This window comes from Callorhinus ursinus, unplaced genomic scaffold (genome assembly GCF_003265705.2).
Source record: "Callorhinus ursinus isolate GAN/ISIS: 27379988/994484 unplaced genomic scaffold, GSC_fseal_2.0 scaffold5, whole genome shotgun sequence".
Classification (NCBI taxonomy): domain Eukaryota; kingdom Metazoa; phylum Chordata; class Mammalia; order Carnivora; family Otariidae; genus Callorhinus; species Callorhinus ursinus.
Genome location: NW_027397067.1, coordinates 63,543,280 through 63,557,491, shown reverse-complemented (window position 1 = coordinate 63,557,491; position 14,212 = coordinate 63,543,280). Strand labels below are relative to the sequence as shown.

Below are 14,212 nucleotides of genomic sequence, written 5' to 3'. Positions count from 1 at the left end.
GAGATGGTTCTCCATGGCCTCTCTTCTCTTCTCATGGCAATCATGGAGGTACATGCTGATATGGAAGTGTCAAAGAAATTGTTGTTACCGCAGCATAGTACAACCCAACCTCACTGGTTCAACTTTAAAGACTTTGGAGTAGACCTGGCCTGGAGTAACTGCTTAATGACAGCTTCAGAAGAGAATTCCAGCAATGTGGCTCTTCCAGTTCCTAATGTCTCAAGAGCCTAACACAATATGCATCTATTTCTTGGTTACACAAGAGAGCAGGGAAACTGTCCTCCATGTCCTGGCTCATTGTTCCACACTGCTTCCTTCTGAGACAAGATAAGGCTGGAGACCACAGCAATGTAGGCAGGATTCCAGCTGGTGATTGAGATTTTAAGTTCCATGAGAAAAAATTGATGGAGCAGAGGAGTGACATGATCAGGGGTATGTTTTAAGCTAGTGACAGACTCGAAATCTAAATCGTTAATTGGTACATTGCCTACATTGCTATGGTCTCCAGCCTTATCCTGTTCACTCCCCGGCCACACTGGCCTTTTAGCTCCTTGAACATGAACAAGCACCTTCCTGACAAAGGGCCTTTGTATTTGACAAGATCTGGGCTTGGATTCTCCTTCCATGCCTCTTCTTATCTTCATGTCTCAACTGAAACATCAGCCCCTCAGAGAGGCCATCTCTGTCCACCCAGATGGAAACAGATGCGCCTTTATATCCTCTTCATATTCCATTCTCAGCAATTTTCCTGTGTCTTTCATACTATCCGACACAATTGGAGATGAATCTTGCTTGTTTACTCACTCCTTTCCTGTCTTTTCTAGCACTAGAGAGGAAGCTTCATGAGGATAAGCCCACATTTCTCTTATTCACGTTTTTATCCTAAGAATGAAACAGTTCCTAGTATACAGCAAGATTAGTTATGAGAGGATGGAGAGGGGCAGAGGAAGTAGGAAAAAAGAGGGAGGGTCGTCCTGCAATTAAAATGAGGTTTTCCTGAATATAAGACACTACCCTAAAATGACTATTCCCCAAAGACATTGAGAGTTTCTAACAGAAGTGATGAGAATTCTGAAAAGTAATGTTTTTCTTTATATGGGATGATGCTTTCTTACTTTCAGAAACAGGATAAACTATAAATTAAGATATAAGTATATTCCTGCCAAAATAGGTAAGTCAATAAAAATGCAACTCACAATCAGCTTTTCACAAGGCAATTTATTGTAACCACAAAAGTCCTGAATCTGAGTTTTCACTCAATAAAAATCTGAAATACTGGGTCCAAGTGATGACACTTCCAAACTAATGGAACCTTCCTGTAACTTAAACAGATTTAGACCATCAAGTGAAATCAAAGCCAAGCGTATCTGCACAACTCAAGAATGATATGAATGGATTAGAACCGCCGGTGGTTTATACGTCACCATTTATTACAGACTCTGAGAGTCCTCTTAGTGGCACGATATTAGACTATGCGTTTCCAAGAGCCAAGCACACAGAATATTCTCTCTACTCACCTGTTAAAGGACTAAGAAATCTGATACAAAGATATGAAGTGACTAATGACATACCCTAGTCATTTACAGAGGAGTTCTCTTAGGTGATTCTGGGTCAAGTCATTCTGATCAACCTTGTGCAAGCTTTCTTTCTCATCAGTCCTGCTTCCTACATGTGGAATGATTTGCCATAACTAAAAGGAAACAGCTGTTGGTTATCTGCTCACGGTCTTCTTTCATTTCTCGCAAAGGCACCAAAAAACTCTTTGCCTTGATCCCCAAAGGCACGTAAGTAGAACTTACTGTTTGAATCCTTTGGCTGGAGAGGTCTTAAATCAGATCTGTTTGGTGAAGGAAACCAAAGAAGGTCGAAAGACCTTACTGATCTAGGAAGAATCCAACTTCTCATTATAAATGACCCCATCTCTACTTTTTAAAATTCGCTGTTACTAGGGAGATGATACAGGAAAAGAGCATACACTAAGTTTATGACTCTCTTCCATTTTATTTTCAACAAGCAAATAATAGAACTGAAATCTTTTTCAAACGCCTAGATTTGTCCTTTGTGAGCAAAAGATATATTATAGTTCAGGTGTTAGAGTCTGTTAGGTTCAATCTCATATCTTTTCTTCCTTTCTAGAGTTTTTCAGACCGTTCTTAATACCAGAAGAAAGATGGCTCTTTAGTCAACTGTTGGTAAACTATCGGTGAACATTTATTTAGCCCCAGTCTTACGTTTTCTTGGGGGTTTTAAATGAATGATAAAATTCTACCAGTGTTGGGGTGCCTGGGTGGCTTAGTCAGCTGAGCATCTGCTTTCAGCTCGGGTCATGATCCCGGAGTCCCAGGATCGAGCCCCACATCGGGCTCCCTGCTCAGCCGGGAGTCTGCTTCTCCTTCTCCCTCGGCCCCTCCCCATGCTCCTTCTCTCTCTCTCAAATAAATAAAACAAATAAATAAATAAAACAAATAAATAAAACATTACTAATGTTCCCTCATCTATCCATCCAAAAAAAAAATTCTACCAGTCTCTTAGGCCCATATCAACTGCTTCTTCTGTTAAGCTTCTTACTACACAGGATGAATGAGTAAATGAATGAATGAATGAATGAATGAATGAATGAAAATTTGAATGCCTGTCTAAAGGAAGCCAACTGTTGCTTTTCTGGTTAAAACTCAGCTAAGACAGAAGTTTAAGGTGACATTTAGAAATGCAATAAAAAGAATCCACATACGTTGTTTTAAATTTTTATTTGCTTATAAAAGAGAATGGAAATGGGTTTGCAAAAAACTTATCTGCATGTACAAAGGAATCCATGTAGATAAAGAGGGCAAGCCTTGGAATACTGCTGGATAAGTCGTTCATCAAAATTGGATCTCTTTGCATCAGAACTGGTGGAAAGTCACTGTTTTACATGTCAAACCACTGAAAAAACTAAATCTATTTTTAAAATCACCAAATTCAGAAAGGTTATATTCTGATACATATTCTTAGACACCAGTGAAATGAGGTACCACGTGATCTCAGAGCTGGGCAGATCAGTTAATCAAGAGGTAGTTTCTCTAATAATATCCCTTTTTCTTTTCAGCAAGGCCGGAGGAGATAGGGATAAATGGCATAATCTTTGAATCTCTTTAAATTCTTATTCTGCGAGGGCCCCATTTCCTTTGAATACAATCATAGCTGTCTTGATGCATTTTAGGACTTGAGATCATCTAATACAGAAAAGATTCCAGAGTTCAATTTTTTTGTGTGTGCCAATTTTCCTTTGAGCACTCTTCTCTGGAAAAACAAATCATCTGGCATGCCATTTAAAATAACAAAGAAAAATAAATCCTGTGGTGTCATAGATTAAGGGGATTTTTTTAAATATAATTTTTTTTTGCTAATAATGCCAATATTAGCAATGTCCAAGGAGGAGATTTAGGCTGCTGAGACAAGCCCCCCAAAGGTAGCATACAAACCACATAATGACATTCTTCTTGAATAAGTTTCTCTAAGAGTTCTTGCGGTTGGTCTTCGAATTTGTCCTGAGGCGATCAGATGCCCGAGCCCCACAGTTCCATGGCTTCTAGCTCATCTTGGACAGGAGTGAATTCCGGTTGATCGGGATGGGGAGCTAGAGAGGAAGAGTGGGGTGGGGACTTGATAGGACCAGGAACCGTAAATTGATATTCTCCCCTCACACAGGTCCATAAGAGACACAGATTTGGTCAATACACGAGAGAGAAAGCCTGCTCGGGTGGAAAGGAGTAGCTTCCCTGACCCACCATGCCGCTTGCACCTTCCCCGCGAGGTTTCACATGGTTAGCAAAGAAGGGACAGATCCGTTACAGAAATGGTTAGAAAACTAGAATCACGGCCAACTGCTTAAATAATATGTGTTTTATTTACAAAAGGAACCCTGAATCTCAGCAGAATTATAACAGAAAAATAAATGTTTAAAACTGATCTCATGTTAGAAACCCATCACAGGGGGACAGTCAGGAAGGGAGGCCATCAGAGGAGGATGGAGAGGAGGATGGTCAGGGAGAAAGGTGCCTGTCAATCTTGTGTGGGGACAGCAAAGAGGAGAAGGCACATTCAGACAGCTATTACTGAGCCTTCACACAGAAAAGCTGGGGATAAATTCTTGGTGCACAGTCATATACTGACATCCAGGCTGATACAGAGCAGTCAGTTTCTATTACAACGGACACTTGTGATTTGGTTAATTTCCAGTATTATCAGTGTATGTGTCGGGAGTGGGGAGGGCGAGAGACGTGACAGTGGGCAGGGGGAGAAGCAGGTGAGGCAGGGAAGCGGAGTGCCCATGGTTAGGGGCAGGGGCTGGGGGCGGGGGGGGGGTCAACAGGACAGTTCTGGATCCGTAGCCAATTGCCCAGGCCAATGGAATCGGAGTGGAGCAGCTCCACCTCAGTGCTGGTAATCATTGTAAGGAATCAGATCTTAGTAAGGGACAGGGAGATTTGAGAGAACAGGGAGGGAAGAGATGAACAGAGAAAAACACATCAGCAAAACTCTGACCAGTTCCTCTGGCAAATAAGGTTAAATTTCTCCTAAAGCAGAACACTTAAATTCTTTGACTAAGAAGTTTATTGCCCCAAAGCAGTCTCTGAACATCTCTCTTGATGCTTCCAAGAGTGACTATGTCAGAAAATGTCCCATTGCACAACTCGCCAACATGCAGGCTGCAGATGTTTTTAGAAAGCATTATCTTTCACAATCTCAGGCCCAGAGTTAGTAATGAGGCAGGGACAGGCATGGTCACTCTTGTTTCTTCTTAAGACTATCTTTGGTCACTGAAAATGGTGGCCATGTGGTGGGGAGAATGTCACCCAAAAGTATCCAGGGGGCCCTCTGCATTAGGGGGAAGTTGTAAGTTTTAGGCTTTTCCAAAACAAGAGTAAAATATGACAGGCATCACGACCACATCACAGCAGTAACACAGAATTAGGGCCCCCACAGAAAGTTCAAACATGTCCCCCGATGACCAAATATGAGGTCAGAAGTCAAGTTAGTGTGGACCGCCATTTATAAACAAGGAAGATTGAGTTGTGTTGTTATTTTCATTTTCCTCTTAAGGTTTTTGAAGGGGTAGCCTTGATAGTAATTTGCACTTTATAGACGAGGTCTCTGGATAATTTAAGGTAATGAGGCATTCAAGTTCTGCCTCCCTCCCATAACTGATCTACTGCTCACCGCACCCTCATCAACATAGCTCTAATCGTAGCGAAACATTGCTGAAAGCCCACGAGAGGCACTTACCTCCTACCCCGTAGGCAGAACACGAAGAAGCGTCGCAGTATCCAGGCTGGCCAGAAGGACCCTGTGGTCCAGGCACCCCCAAGTGACCAGGTGGACCCCTGGGCCCAGGAGAGCCGGGGGGCCCGGGGCTTCCTGGCCGACTCTCCCCTGAAGGTCCTAAGAAGCACCCACAAAGGAAAACAGTTGGTCTTTGACCATCACAGAGTGGATGGTAAGAAGGAAACTCTTGGTAGTCTCTTAAGAGAAGCCAGCTCACATGTCTTAACAATTAGGATAAGATACCTCTCTCTGCTCATTGAGTTTTTGTTCCTAAACTGGACTTGCTGGACAGAGGATCATATTGTAATCATACATTCTCCTGGAGAATACTTTCAATCAGTTCAGGAAACTGGAAAGCAAAATGTATTCTTTTCTGTCATCTCTTGGATATTAAAGGGAAAAATACATACCACTGTCAACATGGCTTTCTTTATGGAGCTCCTGTTTCCCAATGCAGTTCCTTACGAATGCAGTGTATGGGCAGACAAGCACACGCGGCACACATGTACGTACACACACACACACACACACACACACTCACTCAATCTCAGCCTCATAATCTGTACTGCCTTATGACCCTGGGTAATTGAAATACATTAGCCTGAGTGTGAAAAAAATTATCCTACAGGAGAAAAAGGCAAAGTCTGAAATCAGCCCTAAAATACTAATCCAAAATGTCTTTAGGCTACCTTATATCAATGGAGAACTTAGATTGAGTGAAAATAGGAGGGAGATGAAAATTTTTGTGATTTTTGGAAGTCTATCAGGCTGGGTGTTTTTATGTTTGCTTTGAGGTCTAGATTCCAATAGTGTTTAAAAGGCATTCTTCAACTAAAAATGAGATTCTTCAACTCTAGTTGGAATGAACTCTTCAACTCTAGTTCTAAATGAAAATGAGGAACAAGTATCACCTTATATTTGAAAAGTGTTGCAGCTCTAATTAGGTTCAGTCCCATTCGGTCAACGCTCACCAACCAGCCTTTCTATATAACACGTGATGCTAGCTCGGCCTCTCATAGAAGCTCTAAGGATAGGAGCATTTGTGCTCAAAGTGAATCTTTTCCATTAGGAATCCCTCCTAGGAAAAGTACTTCCCAAAATCACTATTAGGTTGGAAAGAAAAAATTTATAAACTATTTGATTTGATGTGGCTACAACCAGATTATAAATGTCCAACAGGACTGCAAACTTACAAGTCTAATAATGAGGATCATAGTCTGGAGACCATTGTAAAAACACAAAGCAATACACACAAAACTCAAAACTGACACGAAACTCATCCAGTAAGAAGGCCATGGTGACAGAAACTCTGAGTGTTTATCAAACATCCATGTGTCCCTCTGTGTTTGGAGCCTCCCATGTGGCTCAACAGAGACTGGCTAGTTCCAGGCAGTGAAATATGCATCACTGTGATATACGTCATTGTCCATTTAGGCAGGTGAAAGCTGATGTGCCTCCCTTATCTTTCTCCTGGAGGCCTGTTTTTCCAGCAAGGGGGAAAGGCCACCTTACCCACATCAAACTTTGGGGAAGTATAAAATAAACCCTTATTGTGTCAATCTACTAAGCATTTGGGATTATTTGTTACTACAGCATAGCCTAGCACAGCCTAACTCATGAAGCCAATAGGATCCCAGAATATGGTAGAAGCCTTTAAGTCTTCTGTACTGGGAGGATCGTCACTTAACAAACTGGCTTTCCAATAAAATGAGTGAGAAACCCAGCCATTGCTGTCAGATACAATGTAATATGGATGTAATGTGGCCATTCTCCTCACCGGTGATGTCAAGTAAATAAAAAGTGTTAGGATTTCCATCTTGCAGCTTCCTGTTAGGTAGGAAGATTTACCTGCTGGTCCGGGGGGGCCTCTTGGACCTTGGGTTCCAATGCCTGGATTTCCTTTTTCTCCCTTGACACCAGTTAGACCTGTTTAAAAAAAAAAAAAAAGGAAAGAAAGAAAAAGTCTTAAAATAAAATCTAGGCAAAATCTTTCAAAAAGACCTCTCTTATAAAGATAATGATGTGGCTGGTTTGGGGTTATGGTTCCCAGGGGACTTTTAAATTAAATTCTGACACTGTGAATTATGTACAACCACATATAGAAGGCTGGTTCTGTAGCTGAGCATGCTGTCTGTATTTGCAATACTGTAAGTCTATCCACCTTCCTACTGAAGGGGTTCAGCCTGCCAGGATCTGGCCCGTGTTTTTACACACACCAGGCCATTCGACATATGCAGTTGGCACTCCACGGTCACACAACAGAAATCACAAGTGAACATGTCTAACATTTTCCTTTCGGTCCACCCTGTAATGTATCTGCAAAAGGCATGAATTATAATTAGGCAGCAAAGTTCTGAAGAGCGTGAGTTTCCATTAAAAACTTGGAAGCTTCAGGAAAGCCTGTGTTTGATTTGGCTGATTCAGCCCCATAAAAATCTAAACCTATTCATGTTTCTTTTCCACTGAGCAGATTCCTTATTCCGAATAATTTACAGTGCTATTAACAAACTATACGTTTTCAGGGAAAAAAAAAAAAAAACCCTAAGAAACATATACTCTGCCACCTCATCATCCAAACAACTCCTATCACAAAATTGCCGGACAGGTGAGAACATGCTATACTGAGGCCCACCCGTCCCAGAGAGAGTTGCATCAGCTGGGGGCGGGGGGCGGGTTACCCCAGCTCACATCACAGAAGGTCTCTGGTGCCTGTTTTTCATGTACAACAATGCTTTGAAGTAGCAGAACGCAGCATTGCATCTGTATGTGATTTACACTTACAAAGAAATTATGTGTGAATTGGCTAAGCCTGGAAGGAAACATAAATAAATGACAATAACCAATTTGAGAGGTGGTAGGCATGCCAGTGATTTAAAATGTTTAAAGTGACAAATAACTTTTCCCTTTTCCTAAAGGCGGTGCGTATTCACAACAGACAAATGAAGAGACACAACGAGCCAGGACTCCGGCCCTTGCAAAGAATCACTTTTCACGTCTTGTTTATAACTTCCAGAAAGAAAGGCGTTCATGTAGTATTTGCTCTGGGAATAGTTGGGGGAAAAAAATAAAAAAGATTGGTGAGCCACTGGCACTTTTTTCTACACGGCACACATCACCACTGTCCCTTGATATGAACGCTGGTAGCTGTTGTGTTCCTTGGGACCTCCTTTTGGGGCCAAGGTATATCTGGCACCTTTGAAAAAGTCCTCCTTCTTTGTTAGTGGTCCTCAGGGCTGCCCCACCCCTGCTATGCTTCCCCAACACCCATGCCTATTGCATTAGTCTCAGGAGGATTTTCTGAGCTCACAAGAGACCAGGACTTTAGGGGGAGAGCAGGACACTGACCACTGAGCCTCTGATGACCTCCTGTTTCGGGTCTGACTCTTGTCTTAGGAACCCATAAGGAAGACAGTAATTTCTCAAGAGTAAAAATACAATTTCATCTGAGTTTAAAAAGCATACAACATACTCAGACTAATCAACACGTAATACTCAATTGCTTATCAAGTTGTCCAGACAGAAAACACCTCGGGTACATCTACTGGATATTACCCAATTAGCTACCAGTTTAGCTATTAGTTTAGTAGCTAATTGGAATAAGTACTTTTCAGCTGGTAGGTGTTCTTTCAGTTGCAAATGTACTCCACCAGGCGTCTGGGAATTTAGCAGAAACTTCTTCTGTTTGAATGAGAGTCACTTTCCCCACAGGGAACCACTAATTTTTAAAGAATTAGAACACAATAAAATACACAGATGACTAATGGCAGGCTGCTCATGATTAAGTGTGTGATGACTCAGAGGCCTCCCATGACCTTACCATACTCAAGGATCAACATTACCAACACGGCTTCTCAGTGATTCTCCGAAGTGGGAGATGCAGTTGATGAGGCTGAACAGGACATGCGGGAAAGTACTCTTAGGAAAAACTCTCTGTTGGGGCGCCTGGGTGGCTCAGTCCATTAAGCGTCTGCCTTTGGCTCAGGTCATGATCCCAGGGTCCTGGGATTGAGCCCCGCGTCCGGCTCCTTGCTCAGCGGGAAGCCTGCCTCTCCCTCTCCCTCTGCCCCCCGACCCCCGCTTGTGATCAATCTCTCTGTGTGTGTCAAATAAATAAATACAATCTTTAAAAAAAGAAAAAAAGGAAAAACTCTCTGTTAAGAGTTTCTTGACTTACCCGTTGCCTCTTCATTAAGAAAGCAAAAGGTGGGGAAGACCGGGGAGTAGGGATTCTGGTTGTTTTAATTTTCTAGTTACGTAGAGAAAAACAAGTGGCATTTGATATTACCTCTACTACAAATCAAGGTAAGAGAGGCAGAGTCTCACAAAAATATTCCAGCCCCTTAAAATGTCTTGAAAAAATTCTAAGGATATAATTACATTAACAGAGAATTTTAGATTTTATTATCCTTGAAATGAGGATTTATTCCAAGTACACATAGGCTAATAGATTAATATCCGTCCACGTGTTCACTTATGGTTCTGAGACTGCAGAAACATTCATGTCCATGACAACTGAGTTTGGTTGTAAATCTTCTTGGAATGAAAAAATCATGTTAAAATCAATAATTAAGGGCTTAAGATGAGGACTGAAATTAAAAGGTAAGCTTAGAGACCTCAGATCTCTAAAAATAGATCTGCATATACTTTTTTTTTTTAAGATTTTATTTTTTGACAGAGAGTGAGACAGCGAGAGAGGGAACACAAGCAGGGGCAGTGGGAGAGGGAGAAGCAGGCCTCCCGTGGAGCAGGGAGCCCGATGCGGGGCTCGATCCCAGGACTGTGGGATCATGACCTGAGCCGAAGGCAGATGCTTAACCGACTGAGCCACCCAGGCGCCCATAGATCTGCATATACTTTTGATAAGCCTGTAAGCCATGATTAAAAGGAAAGAAGTGAAATGTCCTGAAATGTCCACCCATTTATGAAATGTCAGCGGGCAGTGGAATCTGGGCATAGTCCTTCTTTACAGACAAAACGCTGTCATCACCCATACTAAGGGCTTCTCTCGTCAATCTCTTTGTAAGGGCTGAAGGTGGGAGCCATTTGTTGTTGAGATGGAGTCCCCGGAGCCAAGTGCCTGCATTCCCACCACAAAGGCACTGGGACTCCTGAGTGCACAGGATGCCTCTCCTTCTGGAACACCCGTCTCACATTGGCTGTCTCCATAAATACTTCTCATTCTTCAAGACCCAGCTAAGGCTTCTCTGCAACCATAATGAGCAGAAGCCTACTGGATTCAAGAGGACAGGGATTATGGATCTGATTCATGGCTGTATCCCTGACATGGCTAGGGTATCTTCCACATAGTATGAAACTTACAGATACTTATTTACTTACTTACTTACTGAATGAATAAATGAATAAATGAATTCTGATTCCATATTGTCCTTGCCTCCTCTGGCACCTACCCCACTGCATTGCTTGTCCTCATGCTCACTTAGCCTAAGACTACGAGCCTGCTGACGGCAGGGATCATGTCTTCTTTATTGTTAGTGTCGGATCCAAGCCAAACCTCACACATAGTAGGTGGCCCAGTAAGTTCTAGAAGCCTAACTGAATGAACTACATGTTTACACCAACATGCAGCTGACTCTTAAAAGCAAGCCTGGCCTTTGAAGGATCAACAAACAAAATTCCTTACACCCTGGAGCTTTGCTTTTTACTTTCACGTGCCTGGCTTGTGGGAACACTGCTTTTTCTAACAAGTTCCTCATGCAGCAGTGTCAGCTGCTAGTGTTTCTTAGAGATGAATATAATTGATCACAATTAAGTTTAAGTTTCCGCCATTTCTGAAAACTGAGCATAGCTGATATAAATGAAGATCTAGCTTTCCAAAAATATGATTTTAAATAAGATTAAAATATCTTTAGTTTTTTTTTGTTACCAAAAATATTTAGGATAATCAGAGAGATTATCTATCCATTCATCTGTTCTTTCTTTTAAAAATATTTTAATAAATTTATTTTTTTGTGAGGGATTTTAGGTTCACAGCAATATTGAATGGTAAGTACAGAGATTTCCCATATACCCTCTGCCCCTACACATGCATCACCAACATCCCCCATCAGAGAGGCACCTTTGTCATACTCATTCTTTTTTAAGTGTCTCATTAGAAACCATTTCAGGGCTACTTGATTCTCCCTTACCATAAACCTAACACTGAACCTCCAATATTTTCTTTTACTGGTCTGCAAAGGCAGAGACCTGTCCATTTATATTCCCAGCTCCAGGCACATACTAAGGCACTCAAGAAATACGTGTCAAACAGATGAATGAATGAATGAAATACTAAGTTCAACTGCAGACTTTGACAAACCAAGAATGTGGCCAGTTTATCAGCTAAGCCTATAAATGAACTCAGTAGATTCTGAACGCTAGATGCTTGATATGTGTGAGCTCGTTTAGGTTTCACAAGAACCAAGAGGGCGGGCACTACTATTAACCCCCAAGGGGGCTGCCCTTAGCTAGGAAGTAAAAGAGCCAAGATTTCAACCCCGTCAGGATGGTGACGAAGCCCAGACGCTGAACCACTGTCCTCCCTGCCTTTTCATCCCAAGTGAGCAGGCTGCACTTCTTGTCTTATTCTTTGCAGTCGAGGCTTCCCGAGCTACCCGCCGAGTCAGTCTGCACATTTGCTCTGGCCCCATGCTCAGCAATCAGCCCTGTGGCTATCACATTTCCTCAGCCTACTTCCCTCAGTCGGCATTCTTTCCCTCTGCTCTGAGCAAGATCAGGGTTGATGTTTAGTGGCTCTCTCCGGCTCCCAGTAACTACATGTCTAGGATCTGGCACTTGGTTGTCCATTTCCTATTTTCTTTGGCCTGTTGGTCTCTGAATAGAGAAATTTTACTCATTTCTCTGCCCTCTGACCACACCAAGCACTCCACACTGGAGCCTCATGCTACTCCATGGACCGCGGTGAGTCTCTTGATCCCAGACATTTTGAGCAACTCCCAGGATTTATGCCCAGGCACATATGCAAAGCCCGGGCAATGCTTTCATTGTAACTGTACCAAAAAGTCACAGAAACAGTGAGACAGAGCTTCAGCTATGTTATTATATTGTCTGTTACCTAGGAAATGCTGACAATGAATGGCAAGCACAGTCTGCTTCCCACTCAAAATATGTCTGAATGCCTACTAGAAGCAAAATACTGGACAGATACCTAGCTACAAGGTGGCAGATTAATTGGACATAATTCACTAAATACTTTGTGCAATTTCCAGAGTTTGCTATTTTCACATTTTTGGCCTGTAGCATTAGTACCAGCATGTGGGACTCCATGTTTTGGCTAAGGTCTCGGCTAAGAGGACAAAGACTGGAAAATACGTGATTGTTTTCAATGTAAACAAACTTTGCAAACAATTGCCAAGAGTTTCCCTTCTTATTGTCTTTTTTATAAAATAACTGCCCATCCACTATGACAGTATAATTCAGGACTCAGGGAAAGACAAAGCACTCTAGATTGTTCAGGCAAAGAGAATTGAATCCAGGGACTTGTTTACATGGGTGATGGAAGGACTGAGAAGCCAATTAAAGATGATGAGGCAACTGATAAGTTAGCAAGAGCGGGAAGTCACTCTCATCTTGAGGAGCATAGGGAAAATGGAAAGGAATGGTGTGACTGGAGCCCAGAGCCTAGAACCTTCTGGTAGGATCTAGAAGCAGAGGGAGAGATTTCCAGTGGGAGGAGGAGCTATGTAAGGGTTGTCAACACAACCAGAATTGCAGGGGCGCCAGGGATTGGGTGAGGGGAGAAATATCCTGACTTCTCCCCTGTTCGAACCCTCTAATCCTTCTTAAAGCCTCCCATTGGCTGAACCTTCCCAGGAGCAGGGGGGCATGGGAGCTTGGAAAGGCAGTGATGCACAGCTAAAGGAGGGAGAAGCGCTGACTGGAAGCCATCTGCCTGGTCCAGTCCCAGTATCAGGCTCTAACTACTGAGAGTCAGAAGCTTCCCTTCCTGCCTTGTAGTGGGTCACCCGGTAGTAGGGAAAGGGACAAATGGAGAGCCATTATGCAGTCTGAGAAGAGCTACAACAAATATGAAAGCACAGAATTGAGGTATCTGTGGGGAATCACAGGAGGCTCTCCAATAGAGCTGACCCTTGAAGCTAAGTCTTGGAGAGCAGGCGTTACCCACGCAAAGAAGGGCAGATGCAAGTACGTGTACAGAGACCTGCCGATGAAAGCGAACTGGGCGTGCCTGGGGAATGCCAAGAGGTTTGGCAGGACTTTGGCTACAGCAGGTTTGGGAGTGGTAGAATAAGAAGCCAGTCTTCTGGCTGGCCAAAGGAGTTTGGATACCGCCCTTCCCCCTCGTGTGCACAGAACCTCTCCAATACCATCTACCTATTTTTTTTTTTTTTTTTTTGGTAACTTCACTCTCTTTTTCTCGAAGAGGAAATCCAAAGTGCTGAAGCCTCAGGTTCCTTAAAACATGGATCCGCCCCTGCTGGGTGCTGCAAAGCAATACAATTAGTAAAGTGGACTGAAAAATCCTGCAGAGCTCAACTCCACCCATAAACACTGAGCTAGTCCCACAGAAAAGCAAGAGGAAAACATGTCAAAGCATTAAGCAGGGCTGTCCGGTGGTCAAAGGAACCACTACCAGATCAAGATCAAGACAACAAGATATTTTGCACTTTAGGTTTTTCTATCAGTTTGAGACATGGTAATATTGGCAGGAGGTCCTTTGGTCTTTTGACCACACACATCTAAATTAGACACACTGATGTCTGGGCAGTGAGAGTGGGGAAGGAAGTGCAGCGGGGAGGAGGGAGGGGAAGGGGCAGCACGGAGGCTGTAAAGGAAGAAGGGAAGAGAGAGGGTGAGGAGGAGCGCCCTTCATCACTGCATACCAACCCCACGTAGGCGTCTGCAGGCCGTTCACACGTGCAGCTACATG

The 14,212-nt window shown here is 42.9% G+C and overlaps 1 protein-coding gene across 6 annotated transcripts in view; it reads right to left on the bottom strand.

Moving 5' to 3' along the window:
• Positions 1-2,732: 2,732 nt before the first annotated feature.
• Positions 2,733-14,212, bottom strand: part of COL14A1 (collagen type XIV alpha 1 chain) — a 214,471-nt gene continuing 202,991 nt past the window's right edge. For 5 of the 6 annotated variants that reach the window (XM_073893157.1, XM_073893158.1, XM_025871047.2 and 2 more), the window contains 3 exons: positions 7,153-7,230; positions 5,266-5,421; positions 2,733-3,616 (listed from right to left, as the gene is read on the bottom strand). In XM_073893157.1, coding sequence (XP_073749258.1) covers positions 3,537-3,616; positions 5,266-5,421; positions 7,153-7,230 — 314 coding nt within the window. In that variant the 3' untranslated portion in view covers positions 2,733-3,536. Of the gene's footprint in view, positions 4,446-5,265; positions 5,422-7,152; positions 7,231-14,212 lie in introns of all 6 variants that reach the window. The other variant, XM_073893159.1, reaches the window with a different exon arrangement.